Source organism: Perognathus longimembris, chromosome 8 (genome assembly GCF_023159225.1).
Source record: "Perognathus longimembris pacificus isolate PPM17 chromosome 8, ASM2315922v1, whole genome shotgun sequence".
NCBI lineage: Eukaryota > Metazoa > Chordata > Mammalia > Rodentia > Heteromyidae > Perognathus > Perognathus longimembris.
Genome location: NC_063168.1, coordinates 48,813,002 through 48,834,244, shown reverse-complemented (window position 1 = coordinate 48,834,244; position 21,243 = coordinate 48,813,002). Strand labels below are relative to the sequence as shown.

Below are 21,243 nucleotides of genomic sequence, written 5' to 3'. Positions count from 1 at the left end.
AATAAAATTGTAAAAAGACATAGATAATTCAAAAATGAAATATGTTAAAAACACTGTATAATATAAACTAAAATTGTATGTATTATTTGAACAGTAAAATTAAAAGAAGCTAGATCAGGTAGATATATAGAGAGAATCCTGAACTTAGCAAATAAAATAGTACATTCTTTCAAGAACTTAAGGAATTCTTTTTTTGTGTGTGTGCTGGTCCTAGGATTTGAACTCAGGGTCTGGGCATTGCCACTGATTTTTTTTTTTTTTTTACCCCTCAAGGTTAGAGCATTACCACTTCAACGACAGTTCCACTTCTGGCTTTTGGGTGGTTAATTGGAGACCAAAGTCTCATGGACTTTGCTGCCTGAGCTGGCTTTGTACTGCAATGCTCAGATTTCAGCCTTCCAAGTAGCTAGTATTTCAGGTATAAGACACCAATATATAGATATAGATCTAGGTATAGATATAGATATAAATATAGATATAGATACACACAAATATGATATGTGTATATATATTTTAATGACCTAAAACCTAGCCATAAATAAAGTCTCAATAAATACCAAATAACTACTATCTCACAGATTATTCTCTGATTAGAGTGGAATTAGGCTAGATATAGGTTGGACTTAAATGACAATTTTAAGTTAACACCTGTTTTATTTTGGTGGTACTAGAGTTTGAACCCAGAGTCTTATACTTACTTTGCTTATGCTATACTGAGCCATACTTCCAGCCCAGCTTTTTGCTGGTCATTTTTGAGACCGTGTCTCACAGATGCTTCTGTTTGGGCAAGCTTTAAATAAAAATTCTCTTATCTCACCCTCCTGAATATTTAAGATTACAGAATTAAGCCATCAGAACTTAGCTAAATTCATACATTTTTAAAACTGTTCAGAAATGAAAATGAATTGGAGCTTATAATCTTAAAAAATAATGTGGATCATGTAAAAGATGGCAAAAATGTAGGAAAATAATAAATACTAATTTGGGTTTGTGACCCTAAGAAGGAAGGAAGGGGAATAAGATGGAGAAGAACCGATTATGGTTGTAATTCTATCTGTAATGTTCCTTAAAATTGAATTCCAAAGATGCTTGTTACTCACTGTACACTTTTTGCACAGTGCCATATATAAAAGATACACAATATGATAACAAATGGCAGACTATTTGTTATATATAATGATAATATACAATTATATTATATATGATATATAATATAAAATAAATAGGCTGACATCTGGGGACTGCGGTTCAAAGCCAGCCTGGGCAGGAAAGTCTATAAGACTCTTATCTCCAACTAACCACCAGAAAATGGAAATGCTCAAAGTGGTATGCACTAGCCTTGAGCATAAACATCAGGAACAGCACAAAGGCCCCATGTTCAAACCCCACAAATGACAAAAAAAAAAGAAAAAAAAAACCTGATACAAAGTATTCTAGGATAGTGGAAAAACTAGTCAGAGACTAAATGTTCAAATTTAAATTAACGATGGGAGAGGTGATATTGATCAAGAAGCACTGTACTCATAAACTGACATGTTGAATTGATACCTTTCATACAACTACTTAAAGATAATAAAATTATAATGCTTAAAAAAATAAAGAAATCTCATTATCATTGGCCACAATGTACACATGTAAATAAACATCATTTTTAGTTCTAGTCTGTTTATATTCTGTCCCAGAGCTCAATTTTAACACCTACCGCAGGCTCTGGAACCACAAAAAAACATAAAACCACAAAAAGGTATTATACTTAGTTGTAACCTGCAGCTGTCAGTCTGACTGAGCCTGGGCCTCCCACCACTGGGAAACTGAGAATGTCTAGACTACAAGGTGCAAGAAGTGTTATTTATACAACTTAGTAGTAGGAGAGTCAACCTGTGAGGAGTGTTTAACCCAATTTCATAAATAGATAGTAAATAAAGGAGATTAAACATAATTGTGAATGCACCAACAGTAAGATATTACATTTTAGGAAAAGATTCAATTGCTGAATTACAAGTCTATCAACTCAAAGAAGTACATACGAAGTTCTAAAGTTAGACTGCATATTCATTTTTAAATTTTTATATGTAATATAAATACTATTAAAATATGCTCTATCAGGTGTAAATTTTCATCCAAGTTTTTTTTTTTTTTTGGCCAGTCCTGGGCCTTGGACTCAGGGCCTGAGCACTGTCCCTGGCTTCTTCCCGCTCAAGGCTAGCACTCTGCCACTTGAGCCACAGCGCCGCTTCTGGCCGTTTTCTGTATATGTGGTGCTGGGGAATCAAACCTAGGGCCTTGTGTATCCGAGGCAGGCACTCTTACCACTAGGCTATATCCCCAGCCCCTCATCCAAGTTTTAAAACTAGTTCATTTTTTATCAACATATGTCAACCAAAGTAATAGATCATTTTGTGGACAGGAAAGACCAAGTACTTTTTTTAAAAAAAGTATTCAAATAAAATTTCAAATATCAGCCTAACTTCAAGAGTTCTATAAGATCAGCAGATGTTTCTTTTTAACAAATATACATCCCAGATTTAAAAACCATTGTTTTCCTAGCAGGATGCCTGTATTTCCATTATTACCTGGGAGACGGTGCTCCGTGAGTCATCTGTAGGCCCAGCCAAAGAGAGTAACTCTTTCATTGTTATTTTCAACAAGTCCATTTTGCCTTTCTTTGGTTCAGATGCTAATAATGCCTATTTGTAAAACAAAAACAAAAACCAAGGCAAAATTAATGAGATCGTATGGCAAGTTCCAAATATAACAAACACTTCACAATTTCAGTAACACATACCAATAAAAAAAAAATTCTCTTACACAATAATAAAAACTCATGAATGGAATTTTCTGTAAGGTTTTTGAAGTTCCCTAGATATTGACCAGCTATTTAATTTTTCTCAGAGAGTGTACTCCTGAAAGACCAATCATATTAGAATATTTAAAACTCCATGAGAAAAAAGAAACACTGAAAATTCCAATGGGATTCTACATTTGAATTATCAAGGACCTGTTTATTTACTGTGGCTAATACTTTGGCAATATATATATATATATATATATATATATTTTTTTTTTTTTTTTTTTTTTTTTGTCCAGTCCTGGGGCTTGGACTCAGGGCCTGAGCACTGTCCCTGGCTTCTTTTTGCTCAAAGCTAGCACTCTGCCACTTGAGCCACAGCGCCACTTCTGGCCATTTTCTGTATATGTGGTGCTGGGGAATCGAACCCAGGGCCTCATGTATATGAGGCAGGCACTCTTGCCACTAGGCCATATCCCCAGCCCAATATTTTTTTTAAAAATATAAAAATGGGGCTGGGAATATGGCCTAGTGGCAAGAGTGCTTGCTTCGTATACACGAAGCTCTGAGTTCGATTCCCCAGCACCACATATATAGAAAACGGCCAGTAGTGGTGCTCAAGTGGCAGAGTGCTAGCCTTGAGCAAAGAGAAGCCAGGGACAGTGCTCAGGCCCTGAGTCCAAGGCCCAGGACTGGCAAAAAAAAAAAAACACAAAAAAACCCCATAAAAATGGCTATTACCCCACTTGAGGCAACAAAGAATGAAATACTGATACGTGAGACATTAATACTAAGTGAAAGAAGCCAGACACCAAAGATATAGTATGCTATAAGGTTCCATTTACATGAAATGTCCGAAACAGACAAATCACCTACAGACAGAAGGTAGATTAGTGGTTGCCTAGGGCTGGGAACAGCAGAAGCAGAGTGGAACAGGAGTGAGTGCTAATGGAGTTGAAGAAGGCTGCATGATGTTCTAAAATTAAATTGTGTTAATGGCTGCACAGCTCTGTAAATAAACTAATCATTGACGTACATATACTTTAAATACGTGAAGCGTATCCTAAGTGAATTATATCAACAAAGCTGTTAAAGAACAAAAATCACTTTAGTCACATTCTGAGACTCCCTCCCTCTACATCCACTTTTTGTAGTATATAGCTACTGGTTTCCACAAAAGAAAGTTTTGGTTACTCAGTGTCTTCTGTATCATATACATATTATTTATTTTTACAAGTTATACATACCACATACCACATATAAGTATGGTATATATACCATATATCTTATGTTTTATTTATATAATTTTTATGACTCCTTAAAAATTTCTGTTTATGCAAAAAGTTCACAAACTAAGTAGGTAGTGTTTTCCCCACAGCTAACATTAAGCACAGGTTGCCACCAAAACGAACAATACAACTATATTGTTAAGTCATGCTAAAAGAAATGGGATTCTGTTTGAAAAGATATTTCTAATAATCTAGAATTTACTCAACTGAAATAAATAAGAAAGCTATACTCAATTACTGAAATATCTGCTGAGAAGCACACTTCTTCCCCCAACCCCCCAAAGAACCAAGCAAAGTTATGGCACTTTTGCCCAACAAGGCTAAGCTAAGAAAGTACACCTGCTGATCACTCTTACTCTGACCAATCTAGCTGACAGGTATAATAAGGACACAACAAAAACATACAACAGGACCTTGTGATAACATTTGCCCTCATATAGAAAAATTAACATAAACACACCAGGACAAAGGAATTACAAGAGATTGAACCACTCCATGACAGATTGGGTCAGATCAGGAAGGAGTTAATTTCTGAAGGTCATCAAAGTCATCCAGTAGAATTAGCCCAGTGACCTGTCAACAACCTCTATAACTGCTGTCCCAATGTCATCAAAATCATGAAGAAACTTGGGGAATTATAAAAGTTGGCTGGGGACTGGGATGTAGCTCAATGGCAAAGTGCTTGCCTAGCAAGTGCATCATCCTGGATCCAATCCTCAGTACCAAAAAAGGAAAAAAAAATTCAGCTGGGTGCGCTGGTGGCTCATAACTGTAATTCCAGCTACTCAAGAGGCTGAGATTTGAGAATAGTGGTTTGAAGCCAGTCTAGGCAGGAAAGTCCATGAGACTCTCATCTCCAAATAAACTACCAAAAATAAAAAAAAAATGCTGAAAGTAGAACCGTGGCTCAAGTGGTAAAGCACCTACTAGACTTGAGCAAAAAGCTAAGGGACAGCAGCTAGACCCTGAACTCAAGCCTCAAGACCAGTAAAATATAAAGGGGGGAGAGGAGGGAGAAATTAAGAAAATAGGAATAGTCATTTCATTTATCTTCTTTGCTTTTATTATACTTACGAAATAGGATGGGGTCTAACTTAGTAATGTATGAACACTGGTTTTTATTCTTGAAGATCATGAAAATAATAGTCTTCTACTTGGCGTAAAGATACTTTACCAATCAACAGCACTATCTAGGTGTGCTGACATGGAATTATCTTTCAGGTACGAATATAAAAAACAAGGGCAAACAATAGGTCTAACGTGTCTTCTATTCAGAAATTGCAGTTAGACACAAAAATCCTCACATGAAGAGGGGGTTGAGTGTTAGGAGTTATAGGCTCAAGACTCTGGTTGGCTCAGTTCTAACTACTTTCTGGCCTTGTCAGGTCAACTTGTACAAAGTACAGTTTCTTCATCTAGAATATGTAATGGATGATAAATGAGAAAATACATGTGAAGTAACCACTAGTAAATGTTGACTACTATCAAGATTCATTTTATAAGCTAGGCACTGGTGGCTTATGCCTGTAATTTTAGCACTCGGGAGGCTGAGATTTGAAGCTTGAGGTTCAAAGACAGCCCAGGCAGGAAAGTCCATATGACTCTTATCTCTGATTAACCACCTGAAAATTGGTAGTGGCACTGTGGCTCAAGTGATAGAGTGCTAGCCTTGAGCAAAAGAACTCAGGAACAGCACCTGGACCCCAACTTCAAGCCCCATGACCAATAAAAAAAAAAAAAAGATTTATTTTATGGTATGATCTTTTATAGAAGGATTCAAAAAAAACCTTAACACTAGTTGCCTACAGAGTCTTAAGGGTTTTCAAATGAGAAAAAGGCTATTGTAATTTAGTAGGGGGAAAAAGGAAACTTGTATACTTTTTACACTGAAATGAATGAACCACAATGATGTCTGCTACCTTAATGCACAGGCAGAAATCTATACCACCATCTGCTTATATTACAAGATTGACCTCTTACAGAGCTTTTTCCAAGAACAGATTTGTCACAGAACATCTTGTCCACACATTCAAACAAACTCAGAAGACATTAATGTCCATTTCACATTATACTCATTCATGTATTAAGGTTAGAATATATTGTTGAAAGACAAATAAACAAAACAACTATGGCCTTATAAAGAAGTACCTGTATGTAGAATGGAATACCAGCACTGCGCCTTGTAGCACAGAGTTTGGATGAAGGATCACTGCTTTTAATTTCCTCTAAAACACTCCACAACCACTGTTCTGGTAGCCTTTGCAGACTCACATTAGGGCACCTAAAAGGTAGACATAACAAACATCTAAAATTATCAGGCATCAAAAGGTAAAAGTACAACTGACATTGACAAAATATAGTTGGTTGATGCAGTGAATCACATCTGTAATCCTAAATACTCAGGAAGATGAGACCTGAAGGATTGAGGTTTGAAGCCAACCCAGGCCAAAAAAAAAAGTCTGTGAGATTCCCTCTCTGATTAACTAGTAAAAAACTAAGTTGGAGGTGTGGCTCAAATGGTAAAGTGCCAGCTGAGAGCAAGGAAGTTAAGGAAGAGCCTAATATCTTAAGTTCAAGTCCTGGCATCAACACATATATTTCAACAAAAAGTATAAATTTATAGTTTATTGTAGTTTATGTTCTATACTTAGAGATTATACAGCATTAAATTATACTTTAGTAATTACTTTCATCTCTCTCAAAATGTGGCCAAAATTTTGAGCCAGAGTCAACAGATATTAAGAATACAAGTTATCTTGGAAGAGGTAAAAATACTTTGGAGTTATATGAACACCACGCAAACAGGCTTTTGCTCGACTATACTGTTATCCTAAAATAATTAAGAACATTCAATTTTTTAAATATTTTTTTAACTTATATCCTATCAGATTACACAACTTCTGAAGAAATAGCATATTCAATGTGAGGTAGATAAATTTATCTTAAGAGGATAATACCTAGACTTAAATGAAATTAATGTATAAAAATAAACAGATATGGGTCAAAGGAAAAAAAATACTCTTTTTTTCTCAATGAAGAAGAAAGCTGGGGCTGGGAATATGGCCTAGTGGTAAAGTGCTCGCCTCGTATACATGAAGCCCTGGGTTCGATTCCTCAGCACTACATATATAGAAAAAGCCAGAAGTAGCACTGTGGCATAAGTGGCAGAGTGTTAGCCTTGGGCAAAAAGAAGCCAGGGACAGTGCTCATGTCCTGAGTCTATGCCCCAGGACTGGCAACAAAACCAAAACAAATAAACAAAAATTTAAAAAAAAAAGAAGAAAGCTTGCAGAAAGATAAATTCCCAATTTGTGCTGCGAATTCTTAGAAACACATTTTGAGGTGTTTTTTTTTTTAATTCTACTTTGCTACAAAACAGTTAACTTCCATTTAATTTCAAACAGCAATTCAAATTTAGGTATATGTAGATGTGTGTGTGTGTTTGTGTGTATGCGTGTACATATGTTATAAAACCACAGACCCTTCTAGTATAATCTAAAGCCCATCACTTCATCCTTTCTTTTTGCTACCCACTCCTTCAGCCACCAAAACAATTTTCAAAAGTCTGAACCATTAGTGAATCAAAGACATTACAAAACCACCCAATGTGTGAACCTTGTTTAAACCCTGATTCGAATAAGTCAAATGAAAAAAACATATTGCCAAATAGTAGAGGAAATTTATACATGCTCTAGACATGAGATGACTTATTTATATGATATGACAATGGCATTGAAGACATGGGAGAAAAAGTCCATGTTTTTAGAGATGAATACTACATAGAAGCAATAATCACAAATCTAGATATATTTTATAATATTTCAGCAAACAAAAATGCAGAAGGACTGATGAAGCAAGTGTGGCAATACTTTGATAACTACTAAATCTGGGTGGTGAATAGAGGCTATTCATTCTGTTATTTTTCTCTACTTTTAAATGTATGAAATGTGTGTGTGGTATGTATGTGTACGTATGTACTCCTAATAGTTTCCCAATCAAAAGCTGAAATCCGAATTCCTCAAAGCAATTATTCAAGTGCTAGAGACCGTTACAGATTAGATTACTATCTTCTTCCTTTTGAACCACTATTATTTTTTAAAGCATATATGGGTTCATTTAATGAGATGGCAAGAAAAGAAAAACAGAATTAGAAGAAGAGTTATTTTTTGGTGCTCTAACCATCCAAGAAAAATTGAGAGTTACAGAAGTGAAGAAATAAAACACTACTGAAGCTAATGTTACACATGAATTTCATTTACTTTTATTTTTCCCCACTTTAGGACCAGCTGGCTTATAAGTAATACTGCAGTCTAAGGTCAAGTCTCCTGTAAGAATTCACTATGAGAAAAAAGAAAAAACTAAGAGAAAAAGGAACTGCAGGAGATGAGGCACTTTCTAACTTCCTTTGTTTTTATCAAGTACACTGAAATACTAGTATACCAGTTCAGTGATACACCCCAACATGGCTACTTTTGGGTCTGCTTCAACTGGCACACAAAGAGCTTAGACGGCTGGTAGGTCTGGGATGAGAGTGTATCTCACCATGTATTACTCTTCTGTGTATGAGGTAACAATGCCCATGATTATTAACCAAGCTTGATCTAACTTCTCTTCCATCTTGATCAAATTCTTGATAGGTCACCCATATAAACATAACGTTTCCAAATTTCTATATAGACCTTCTATTCTCTTTGCTAGTTTCTATAAGTAACACACAACATACATGCACATATACACACATATCAAAAACACTCCAGTCTCAACTTTTGGTCTCTAGACATAACCCTTCTCATTCAAATTGATCAAATTTTTTTTAATAGTGCATCTCACAAGGACTTTTACTTATCTCTAAGTTTCCCATTATGTAAGTAACTGCCAGATATAAGATGTATGGAGTTGGTACAGTGTAGTAGAAGAGGAAGAATTTGAGGTAAACTTTGAAGGTTGTGCAGATAGAATGGAAGAAGGCCCACATGGGGTTGAGCCAGTAGTAGATAAAATGACTGGGAAACATTTCTTAAGCCAAGGTCCCAGATTTAGATTCTTGGCTATTTTAACTATAAACATTTAGCCAGGCCTATTTATTCCCTCAAGTATTGCACACTAAGGACCAAATGCTCCTTGTTAATTTGGGGAATTTCAAAATGAAGCCAGAGAATGTTCTACAAAGTCAAGGCTGGCAAACGCCCCCAAAGAGCCTTCTCTGCTTACTGCTCAAGATCCAGAAACCTCAGGAAGCAGCTCTGGGCAATGTTACAAGCACGCCTACTATCTCTCCTATTCCAGAAGGTCCAGACCTCCTTGTTCTGCCCTGGAATTCGCCAGGACCAAAGCAGCTTTTCTGAAGAACCACTTGATTGTTTAGTTTCCAATTTGCACTTTGCCATGGGCACAGAGAAACAAGGGAGACTCTGGATTAGGATGACTACTAACATCTGTACATTACCCATCTCTCTAGGGTTTAGGGCAAGAAGGACCAAAATTCCTTGTAAACACAAAACTGTATGTATTTGGACATACTTTATTCAACCTCATTCAACTTTATCATACCCCATTCTATTCTTGAGTACTCAGGACTTTTGCACTGGCTAGCCATATTATTTGAAAAACTCGTCCCCCAAAAGCTGAGGCTTCTCACCATTCAGACCTCTTATTACATAACACTTTGGTATAAGAGGAAAGACTTTTTCTTATCATCAAATTTTATCACACAAAAGTACATACTGCTATTTGATAGCTAATGACTTTCTATATGCCCCTTAAAATAAAAATTACACAAAATAACAGATATTCTATCCTGTCCATTTTTCTATTCACAGCACCTAGAACAGGGTCTGGCACCCAACACAGAGCTTAAAAATAGTTGAATAAATGATCTGTAACTAACCAACTCAGTTGGCTGTGACATTCTAACAAACCAGATTGACAAAGAAAAGAAAGTACAAGTGCTTCTTTAGTGACAATAAGTGCCACCACTACGGCCAACATGTGACTCAGCTCCTTGGTTTTCTGAATCAGACTCAGCAAATCTCTACATCCCAACTATTTGCGTGAAGGTTTTTTCTACTAGAGTCTCCAAATAGACCATCAAAATCAACTCTAGTTGCCTAAATAATGTCCCAAAAGACAACTTTTTTTTTCCTGGACTTGAGAACAAAACCAAGTATAGGATTAAAAGCCCATAACAGTATAAGTTCATGGACAGTATTACTTGGCTGAACATGGGTTAGAAACTAAGTTTCAAATGACCGATGTTTCTCAGTTTTTCCAATAGGTAAAACTAAAACATTTCATCTAAGATTATAGCATGTTTCTATCTCTCTTAAGGCTCTTTTAGAGATCCTTTCCAGGGGCTGGGGATACGGTCTAGTGGCAAGAGTGTTTGCCTCATATACATGAAGCCCTGGGTTCAATTCCCCAGCACCACATGTACAGAAAATGGCCAGAAGTGGCGCTGTGGCTCAAGTGGCAGAGTGCTAGTAGCCTTGAGCAAAACGAAGCCAGGGACAGTGCTCAGACCCTGAGTCCAAGCCAAAAAAAAAAAAAAAAAAAGATATCCTCTCCAGACGCATAGCTTCAAGTATTTCCTGTTTGGCTTTCAAATGCATTCCTCCAGCCAAAGTCCCTGTATCACAGAGGCTGTGGGGTTTCCCAGAATGCTATGCTTTCAGTATTAAAAGGATTGAGGGTCCCCAGTTCCTCATCTCCATCTCTGATCCCTCTCCTAATCTTATGGCTGTATTTCCAACTGTTTATTATCCAAATAGACACCATCCCAACATCACGTCAAACAGTATTGTCAGTACATGTCCTACCTCCCATCAAGCACTCCTTCCTTTCTTTCTTCTTTCCTCCCCACCCCTTTTCCTCCTGTTTTCTTCCTTCAATTCCTTCTATCCTTTCTTTCTTCCTTCATTCACAGCATTAAAAATTATTCTTCCGGGGCTGGGGATATGGCCTAGTGGCAAGAGTGCCTGCCTCATATACATGAGGCCCTGGGTTCGATTCCCCAGCACCACATATACAGAAAATGGCCAGAAGTGGCACTGTGGCTCAAGTGGCAGAGTGCTAGCCTTGAGCAAAAAGAAGCCAGGGACAGTGCTCAGGCCCAGAGTCCAAGCCCCAGGACTGGCAAAAAAAAAAAAAAAAAAAATTATTCTTCCCACCACCACCTATGGTTGACAGCTCAACAAAAGGACCTCTGTCTTAGTCTCTAATAGCTACCAAGTACATTCTCTACTTATCTAATTCTCAAAATTTAAAGTAAGGTTGGGCTTCGTAACAGTAGCTCACACCTGTAATACTAGCTATTCCGGAGTATGAGTTCTAAAGATCTCTGTTCAAGACAGAAATGTCCATGACTCTATCTCTAATTAACCAACTAAAAAGCTAAACTGGAACTATGGCTCAACTGATAGAGTGGAAGCCTTGAGTGGACAATATGCCCTGAGTTCAAGTCACCATACTACCAAAAACAAAACAAAAAGTAGGACTGGAGATATGTGACTGTGCATATCACATCAGTCAAGCAAGTATGAGGCTCTCAGTTAAATCCCAATAACTGCCCCCCTTTCAAAAACAAAAAAGTCAAAAAGATACTACTTCCTGAGGTATAGATACAACTAGAGAAGGCAATGATTCTAAAATACATAAGTACCTTGAGTTGGTTTGTTTTTATGAAAATGCTCTCCCAACACTTACTGGTAGTCTCACAAAAGGCTTATGCTTAAGGCTGTAGTTATTGTCTGTGGGTTCATGGCATTTGTGGTCTATCATGAAATAAGCCTTGTGGTCAAAGACAGATTATACAAAACAACATCTGGACTCAAAAAATCATTCGTTAGCCAAACACTAGTGGCTCATGACTGTAATCCTTGTTATTGAGGAGGCTGAGATCTAAGGATCACAGTTCAAAGCCAGCCCAGGCAGAAAAGTCAGTGAGACTTTTATCTCCAATAAACTACTCAGAAAAAGCTGTAAGTGGAACTATGCCTCAAGTGGTAGTACACTAGGCTAGGGCAAAAGAAGCTCAGGGACAGAGCAGACCCTGAGTTCAAGCCCCCGAACAGCACGCACACACACGCGCGCGCGCACACACACACACACACACACATCATTTCTTAAAATACCATTTATTGAATCATTGATTAAAGAAGAACCGATCAATGTTAGCTCCAGTTGCTACACTAATTAGCTATACCTTCAAGTGGGCACCAAAGCAAAAAGGCAGGTGTAAAAATGAAAGACTACTCAATGGTGAGGTCACTGTGCCTATTCAACACAGAACCTTCAATGAACCTTCTGTCTCCTGCCCAGTAAGGAAAGATTACTTTATAAGGAAGTGATTTCAAAACTCCAGTGTTGCTGGTGTTTATGATAATGAAAGAATTGAGAGGTAAAAATGGAACCATGCAAGGCTCACAAGAACAATGCAGCAAACCCTAGTTGTTTGTTTTGGTTCCTCATCACATAGCCCAAAGGTCAGTAAGGAAAAGGGAAAGGTTCCAGAATGAAGAAGCAGTTCCTGGTTCTTCATGCCAACTCTATGCAGTCATCAACCACAGATGCGGGAAATTCCAGTATCTTGCTGGTATTAGTGAATGCTCTTCACTAAAAGAGCAGATGTCCTCTAGCTGAAGGCTCTTCTGTTTTACTCAACTATTCTGCCAAGCTATTACAAAATATCAGGTGTCTTTAGCATCTGAGTATATCAAAATTATATTTCTTACTAAGAATTCAAGGTTATTATTTATCTACAAGATATTCCTGTCAGATCAGTCTACCAGTTTCAAAGGAAACTTACTAAAATATATTTTTCTCATGGTCTTCTTTTTTTTTTTTTTAATTTGTCATAGGGCTTGAACTCAGAGCCTGGGCACTTTCTCTGAGCTTTTGTGCTCAGGGCTAGCACTCTATCATTTTGAGCCACAGCAGCACTTCTGGTTTTCTGGAGGTTAATTGGAGATAAGAATCTCACAATCTTTCTTACCCAGGCTAGGTTTGAACCTCAATCCTCAGATCTCAACATCCTGAGCAGCTAGGATTACAGGCATGAGTCACTGGTATTGGGCTTCCACAATCTTTAATACACAAAATCCCCACTCAGAAATTAGAAAGCAGCACTATACAGTAAGTAGAGTGCTCAAAGTGGAAAGAAGCTTAAAGCCAATCTCTTCTTTTGTGAAAAGAGAATACAGCATTCTAGGGAGGTTAAATGGCCTGATTAATTGTTAACAAGCTTGGCAGGTACAACTTGCTTGAATTCATAACCCTATATTCTTTTCTCTATACAGGAGAGTTAAAAAAAAAATAACTCTGATTTTCCTTTTCACCACAATCAAGAAAGGGCCTTACACTAAAAAAAGAAAAAAAATTAAAAGTCCACAGGAAAGATATTGGCAGTTTTTTCTTACTGCTTTGCTATACTTAAGTGGCACAGCCTGAACCCCTACTAAAAGTGACAGAAATGAACAATCAGGCTAGAACTGGGTGTTCAGGCTTTGTGCTGTCTTGAGCACCACTGGAGCAAATTATTTTTCCATAAACAGATTAGTCTAACTTCTATCCACAGTGCTATCTCACTCACAGAGGATAAGTATTTGAAGATAAGCATAAAACCCATAGAACAAAATCAAATTACATATGTGGTATACCCCACTAATTGGTCATTAGACTATTTCATGCCAATAAATCTGATTCCCTGACTACAAAGTCGATTTCCAATGGCTTTATCCATCTACCCAAAGGGTAACACAGCAATTGTGTGTTGAGTTCTGATTGGCTATATTATGTGTGCATTGTTAATTAAGAAATGTTATCTTCATTTCCTTAAACTCTCTCAGTATGGTATCTTCCCTAACTTGAGATTTTTTTTCACATCCCCAATTATTTTATAAACTAAATTCTCCACTCCTTCTTTGGTCAAGTACTATGTTTATTATTCCAAGACTTGTGTTTATTATTTCAATTAAACTAAATACAAACAGATATATACAGGAAGGCTGGGTATGTACATGGCACATCTGAAAACAGAAACATAATCTTAAAACATACTGAAACATTAAACCTGAAAAAATGATTTTTCCCAAATGAGAGCCAGTGAGAAATCGACATTATCAACTAAAGCCATCTTAACCTCCCTCACCAGCTATCACATCTTGTTGAGGCTGACTGCAGGCTGAAATATCAGAAGCTATTTGGAAGCCTTAGCTGCAGGCACAGGCAATAACAATGATCAAATCTAAATGAAATTACCAACCACGAGGTCCATAAAGAGAAGAACAAGATATGGTGGATTAATAATGATTGGTAGGGTAGTTTTTTTTCTTAATATTTAATATAATTTCCCTGAGATCAAGGAGAAAAAAATAATATTAGTATCTCAAAAACTTTACTAAAAATGCTAGGATAGGGGGCTGGGGATATAGCCTAGTGGCAAGAGTGCCTGCCTCGGATACACGAGGCCCTAGGTTCGATTCCCCAGCACCACATATACAGAAAACGGCCAGAAGCGGCGCTGTGGCTCAAGTGGCGGAGTTCTAGCCTTGAGCGGGAAGAAGCCAGGGACAGTGCTCAGGCTCTGAGTCCAAGGCCCAGGACTGGCCAAAAAAAAAAAAAAAAAAAAAAAAAAATGCTAGGATAGGGTTATTCACTGAAAACAAGGTCATCTTGTTTTTGAATCTAAAATGACAATGTATGATTATAAAGATGTTGAAACCGATGTTCAATTTTCCAGACTTAACTGTAAGAGTAGCCTCAAAAATAGGATTTCAAGGGTCCTTAGTAAATCATTAACCAAAGACACAATAAATTAAAAAAAAAAAAAAAGAACCTTAAGCTGGTCACCAGTTGCTCACGCCTATAATCCTAGCTACTCAAGAGGCTGGAATCTGAGGATTGTGGTTCGAAGCCAGCCTGGGCAGCAAAGTCTATGAGACTCTTATCTCCAATTAATCATAGAAAAAGCCAAAGTGGAGCTACAGCTCAACTGGCAGATTGTTAAGCCTTGAGTAAAAGGAGCTCAGGAATAGCACCCAGACCCAGAGTTCACGCCCCAGAACCAGCAGAAACAAACTAATAAACTGTAAGATAGTCTACTTTCCCCAAGCCTCTTAATCTACTATAAAAAAGAAAAAATTGTAAGAATCTTCCTCTATAAGAATGTATGAGCCAGAGGCCTTATAACTTATTCTTCATTTAATTCTTAATATTTGAAATAAAATTTAGAGGATATTCAGCAAGAATTAAGTATCTTCTTTAGATACATTTGTCAAATGAAACATTAATAAAAGTTTAGACAATGTTTAGACAATCCTTTCTTTAGGAGTTGACTGACTTTCCCCCCAATCTCAAATATTACATTCACATCTTACTCAATTACATTTTAATTAGATATTTTTTTCATTCTCAGAAAAGGTAGAAGAAATTATTTTTTACTATTATATTTCAGTTGTTAAGTGATTTTTTTTCTGGCTGGATTTGAATCATAGTGGCTAATATTACTGATAAAAGTTTAAATGCATTTTAAATCATTCTGTCTAGCATATTTGTTGATATCCATGAGTTCACACTATTATTTTATGACAAAAATTGCTAAATGTCAACAGCTTTCTTTATAACCAGTAATATAAAAATTATCCCAATTATTACAATAAATACTTATAAAATTCTAAGAGGCAACTTAAAAAATATTTTTGTGGGGTCCTGTTAATTACTTCCAACTTTGTGTATCCAGGCCTTTGATCTGAGCTGGTCTCTGCTACAGTCAACTCTGCAATCAGCTTGGGGTCCAAGAAAGAGCAAATTCAATGATAAGCATCTTCTATGGTAGACAAACTGCCACTCAAACAAGTAATGCCTTCTTCTCATCATCTTAAATTGCCAAAAACTCATGAGATCACCTTTATCCTGCCCTATTCCAGTAAGAAGGTAAAAACAATTTCAGAATTCTTCCAAAGGCAAAGACTGAAATAATGGTCTACCAGGCCATATCAATGACATGGGACTGTTTTAACTATGCATACCTTCCTTACCTCCTGCCCCAATTCCTCCTATTTAACCTGAAGCCAATGTCTATACCCTAGAAAATGGCTAAAGATGTACTGAAGTGCTGTCTTTCTATGACAGCCATGAAATAAATCTCTTTTCTCTGTCCTTCACCATGTCTCTTCATTTGGCATATGGGGACAAATGGCTGGATCTAACTTGGGACTCCTGGAGTTTGGGACTGGGGTCTGAAATCTTAAGATTCAGAATAAGCCACACTTTAATGAGCAGAGCAATTAAAAACTGTGAAGAGGAAAATATTAGAAAGTACTCACGAATGCTCCTTCAAGATTTAAAACTATAGCCAACTAGTTTGTCTTCTAATTTATGGTTAGACAAATAAAGTCCGCAAACTTAACATTCTAATTTAGGATTCTGTTCATTTAAAGTGAAAAGCCAAGTTTAAATGCTAAAGTCACAGACAATAAACAAGTAGTTACAAAATTAATCAGAAACTTTAATGTACTTAGCCACAACAATTGAATGCTTAGGTGGGCAATTATGCACAGATAGATAATCATGGTTTTGATTTTGTTTATGTTTTGCTTTGGCTTTTTAGTACTGGAGTTTAAACTCAGGGCATCACACTCAGCTGCTTGCTCACAACTGGCACTCTATCACATCTACAGCCAGGTTGTTTGGGGTTTTTTTGAGAAAGATGCTAGAGGCTCTGCTGATTACAAGTGTGTACCACCATGTCAGGCTGGAGTAATTCAGCCAGGGAGATCTGACAGTAGGGTAAGTGTTATTTTCCTTCTTTAGAGATAAAGAGCTCAGAGGCTAACATTAGCACAATCTCACTACCAATAAACAGAATAGATAAACATAGAATTAAGATTTTTTTTTGCCAGTCCTAGGGCTTGAACTCAGGGCCTGAGCACTGTCACTGGCTTCTTTTTTGCTCAAGGCTAGCACTTGAGCCACAGCGCCACATCAGGCTTTTTCTATATATGTGGTGCTGAGGAATCAAACCCAGGGCTTCATGTACGCGAGGCAAGCACTCTACCACTAGGCCTTATTCCCAGCCCCTAGAATTAAGAATTTGAGTCACAGATTACTGTTATATTTCTCTATCCTATAATGCTATATTTTTAAGGAGAGCATTAATATTTCATCAAATCCCAAATAGAAATGACCATGAAAATCAAATTACAGAAAATTAACTCAACATATTGCTTGTGTTTGGTGTATACAAGTATTGCTCTCAAAAAATTTCCCAGGAAAATAGAACAGTGACTTTTCCATTTTTGTCTATTATTTGATGATTAATAATGAAGTTAATTTATATTTGAAAACATTTTGAATAATCCTACTAAAAACCAAATTAAATGATGCTGCTCATGTTTAACTTTTCAGTCATTTATCCATTAATCTCTGTAAGTGCTTCCTTCCTTAACACAGCTGTAGTTTAAGATGGGGGGGCAAAATTTGGCCTCTATTGCTGTGTGTTTTTTGTGTGTGCATGAACATCCAGACTTTTTTGCAAACTTTTTAAATGTTGTATCCCTAAACAACTTTTTCATAATTTAAGAGCTTATGAAAAGCTTTCAAAAGGAGTCCAAGAGAAACAATTTTATTTTAAAAAATAAAGACCAAACAAAAGAAAGCCACACACACTGTTGAAGATGTTCTGTGCAAAACATTTTGTTCAGTAGATTTGAAATGTTTCCAAAGGGATGAAGAACCACTTGGTCTGGAAGCAACATCCGAGAACTCAGAGGAGATTGGTCAAAAGCCAATAGTGACAACCATGAGATCTTTAAAGTAGATTCGAAGTAGCTGTGAGACCAGGCACTAGGCCTTTCCTGGTCTTCCTATCCTTCTTATCTGAAGCACCTTCAACTGCATCATTACACAGTGACTCAAAGCCTCTGCCTTGGTCCTCTGTTATATTTTTCTTTTCTGCACTCCCCTAAAGACTTCAACCCTACTAATAATGATTATAAAGACAACTCAAAAATCTCTATCTGGTTATGCTGATCACCTAATCTGGTACTCCAACCGCTGGCAAATATTTTCACTAGGATATGCCAACATTATCTCACACTGAATACCTGTAACATAAACTCATTCGTCTTTATCAAACCAATTACCTCTTTCCTTAGAAAAAAAGCCAAATTTCCCTGGCATTGGTAATATCAATCCCATTTTTGTTCTCATTGGATCCTAACCCAGAGAAATAATCACAGACTCCCTGGTAACCTTAATCATTCACTTGCAATCTGTTCATGAGGCAGATTCAAAGTTGGCCAAGTTATCTCCCATCCACATACATTTCTACAATACAATCTGGCTACTTAACCACCAAAAGATGAACTACACCCAGTTGAGCCTACAGACTCATTTATAATCCAAAAAATATAAATGAAACAATGCTGTGAGATTTCCCAGGGTAGGTCAGTAGCAAACAGATAGGCTCTACCTGCTTCTGTTGGATTATCCTTTATGGGGAGGCCTGCAGCCATAGAAGAAGCTCAGTTACATAGAAGAAGCTCAAGATTGCTATGCTGAAAAAGAGGCCACAAATAGTGCCAACCAGGTCCAATCTTCTAGCCATCATCCACCAAGGTACTAGAAATGTAAGTGCAGCTGATTTGGATAGTTCTTGACTGGCTTATCAGCTAGCTGGATGTTACCAACTGAATTCAGTAAACATCTCAAAGAGAAGAACTGCCCTGAACTAATTCTTAGCACAAAAAAAAAATCATGAAATCTAATAAAATATCCATGGCCTTCCTCCTAATAGTTCAATCTATCATGTGTGTAGTTGTTACTCAATGAAGCTAAATGTTAACTGGAAAGATGTGATATTTGTGATATGTGGTTGATAAGCTGTCATTGCAAGTTACCTAACTTAATACTTCCAACTAGAAACTACTCACAAACTCCATAATCTCATATTTTACATTAGGAGGAAATTCTATTCCATAAAATAGTCTTCATAAATACCAATTTTACTTGATCTGTACAATAAAAGCCAGAGAGATCTGACTACCAATAAGGCAAATATTATTTTTCCTCCTTTAGAGATCAGATCTAAGGAGGTTAATTCTAGCATAATATCACTGAAAATAAATGGAATGGGTGATACACATAAAACTAAGAGCTTGAGTTACAGACCACACTGTTATTCTTCTATTCTATCATACCATCTAAGATCTAGTTCTGGTAATAAACTTTTTTTTTTTTTTTTGCCAGTCCTGGGGGTTGGACTCAGGGCCTGAGCACTGTCCTGGCCTCTTCTTTCTTTTTTTTTTTTTTTTTTTTTTTTTTGCTCAAGGCTAGCACTCTGCCACTTGAGCCACAGCACCACTTCTGGTCGTTTTCTGTATATGTGGTGCTGGGGAATTGAACCCAGGGCCTCATGTATACGAGGCAACACTCTTGCCACTAGGCCATGTCTCCAGCCTGGTAATAAACATTTGATGCTTTCTCTCCATCCCTATTACACAGATCTTTCAGTATATTTCAAAATTAGGCCTCAACCTATCTAGTACTAGTCCTCATACTCACAAATCTTCCTTGATACTTAAACATTACTCGTGCTTGAGTATAAATTCTGCCTCCTCCATAAATACTTACTAGCCTATCCTTGCTGTTTTCTCTCTCTTCTGTTCATTGCTACAGGATTTTTTAAATGTCATTCAAATTTGGGCAACTTTATCTTACGAAAATATGTCCATTTTACTTTCCAAGTAGGACCCCAACAAAATATAGTCAGACATATAGGGATGCTAGGTACATATAACCAGTATCTATTCTTGCCAGTCAGAGGCCATGACATACCTTTTATATACTTTATACCTGCTATTACACAAACTAAAATATAAGCTCTAAAATTATGTCTCATGAAGACATATTCTATTTTCTAAAGCACAGCACCATAAACTGCTAAATTCAAAATACATTGTTTCATTGATTTGAAGGGAATGGAGTCTACTGCATTATGACAAAAAATATCCTTAAGTCAGGTCTACATTGGAAACTGAGTTGAAAACATAACAAAATATTTTGAAGATCAATATTTTAATATCTGTCACATTTTTAAAATAATATTTAATGCTCACAACTTTCAAGATATTTTAAAACTTTTTTAACTAAAAGAGAAAAAATGTTTCAAAAATATTCAAGCTGTAGATGTCTTAATAGATCAAAATAAAATGTTTGCTGAAGCTACAAGGCTGGCAATATGCTGCTTCATTTCAAAAAGTTTCCAGGCAATGGAAATGTTTTCCTGGAAACTTCTACCTCTTATTTAGAGAACACTTGCCATGAACACTTAGTCATTAAGTAATTTAAGGTTTCCTCACAAGTTCTTTGGAGGAGATCTATTATATGAATGAATGAAATTACCAGCACCTATAATGTTTAAAAAAAACATATATTTAAGCTAAATATATGGTTTTTTAAGGTAAGGGCAAAAAATTATACTTTTTGACTACTTGCTGTTATTTTAAGAATTTTCTATAAAATGAAATTATAGGGGAAAAGAAGACAAAATTCATGTTTTCTCTCTGTAATAAATACAAATCCCCAAACTCCAGGCTTATTTTATTCAAATGCCAAGTTCATTTCAAACACACAAAACATTCATTTCATTCAAAGCAAAGAAATAGTAATTTCACAGCTATTTTTAGTAAATTTTTTTTAGTTCACTTCAAATCACCTTTCAATGAGAGAGCAACTAGTTTTGGACATTTCATTCAATCATCTACAGTATATCATATAACGAAACCTAAGAAAACCATTTCTTCCAAGAGCTTTGTAGCCAGCCAATTCTTTATTCTTTTCACATCAAAAGGCACAACTAAATTCTACTCCAAGTACATGATTTGTACATTCTCTTAAAAAAAAAATATACCACACAAAAGGATGTTTGTTTTACCTGTTTAGTACTTCAGTGAGTTTCACAAAACCAGTATACGCCAGCTCAAATGCTCCTCTGTGTCTGGACTGTAAAAGGTGTTGTTTAAAATAATCTCCCATTTCTTTCACCTTTAACAAGAACAACGATGACAAAAGTTCAATTTATGCTTACATTGATAGATACATTTATATCCACAATGCTATTTAGAACCTGTATCACTTAATCCTCATAATGAATTATCTCTACTTCACTAT

General features: G+C 36.4%; 1 protein-coding gene across 2 annotated transcripts in view; it reads right to left on the bottom strand.

The window, feature by feature from the left end:
* The window catches only part of Thada (THADA armadillo repeat containing), a 308,781-nt gene that overhangs the window by 236,702 nt on the left and 50,836 nt on the right, over positions 1–21,243 (bottom strand). For both annotated transcript variants that reach the window (XM_048353036.1, XM_048353037.1), the window contains 3 exons: positions 21,008–21,117; positions 6,226–6,358; positions 2,574–2,687 (listed from right to left, as the gene is read on the bottom strand). In XM_048353036.1, coding sequence (XP_048208993.1) covers positions 2,574–2,687; positions 6,226–6,358; positions 21,008–21,117 — 357 coding nt within the window. The remainder of the gene's footprint in view (positions 1–2,573; positions 2,688–6,225; positions 6,359–21,007; positions 21,118–21,243) is intronic.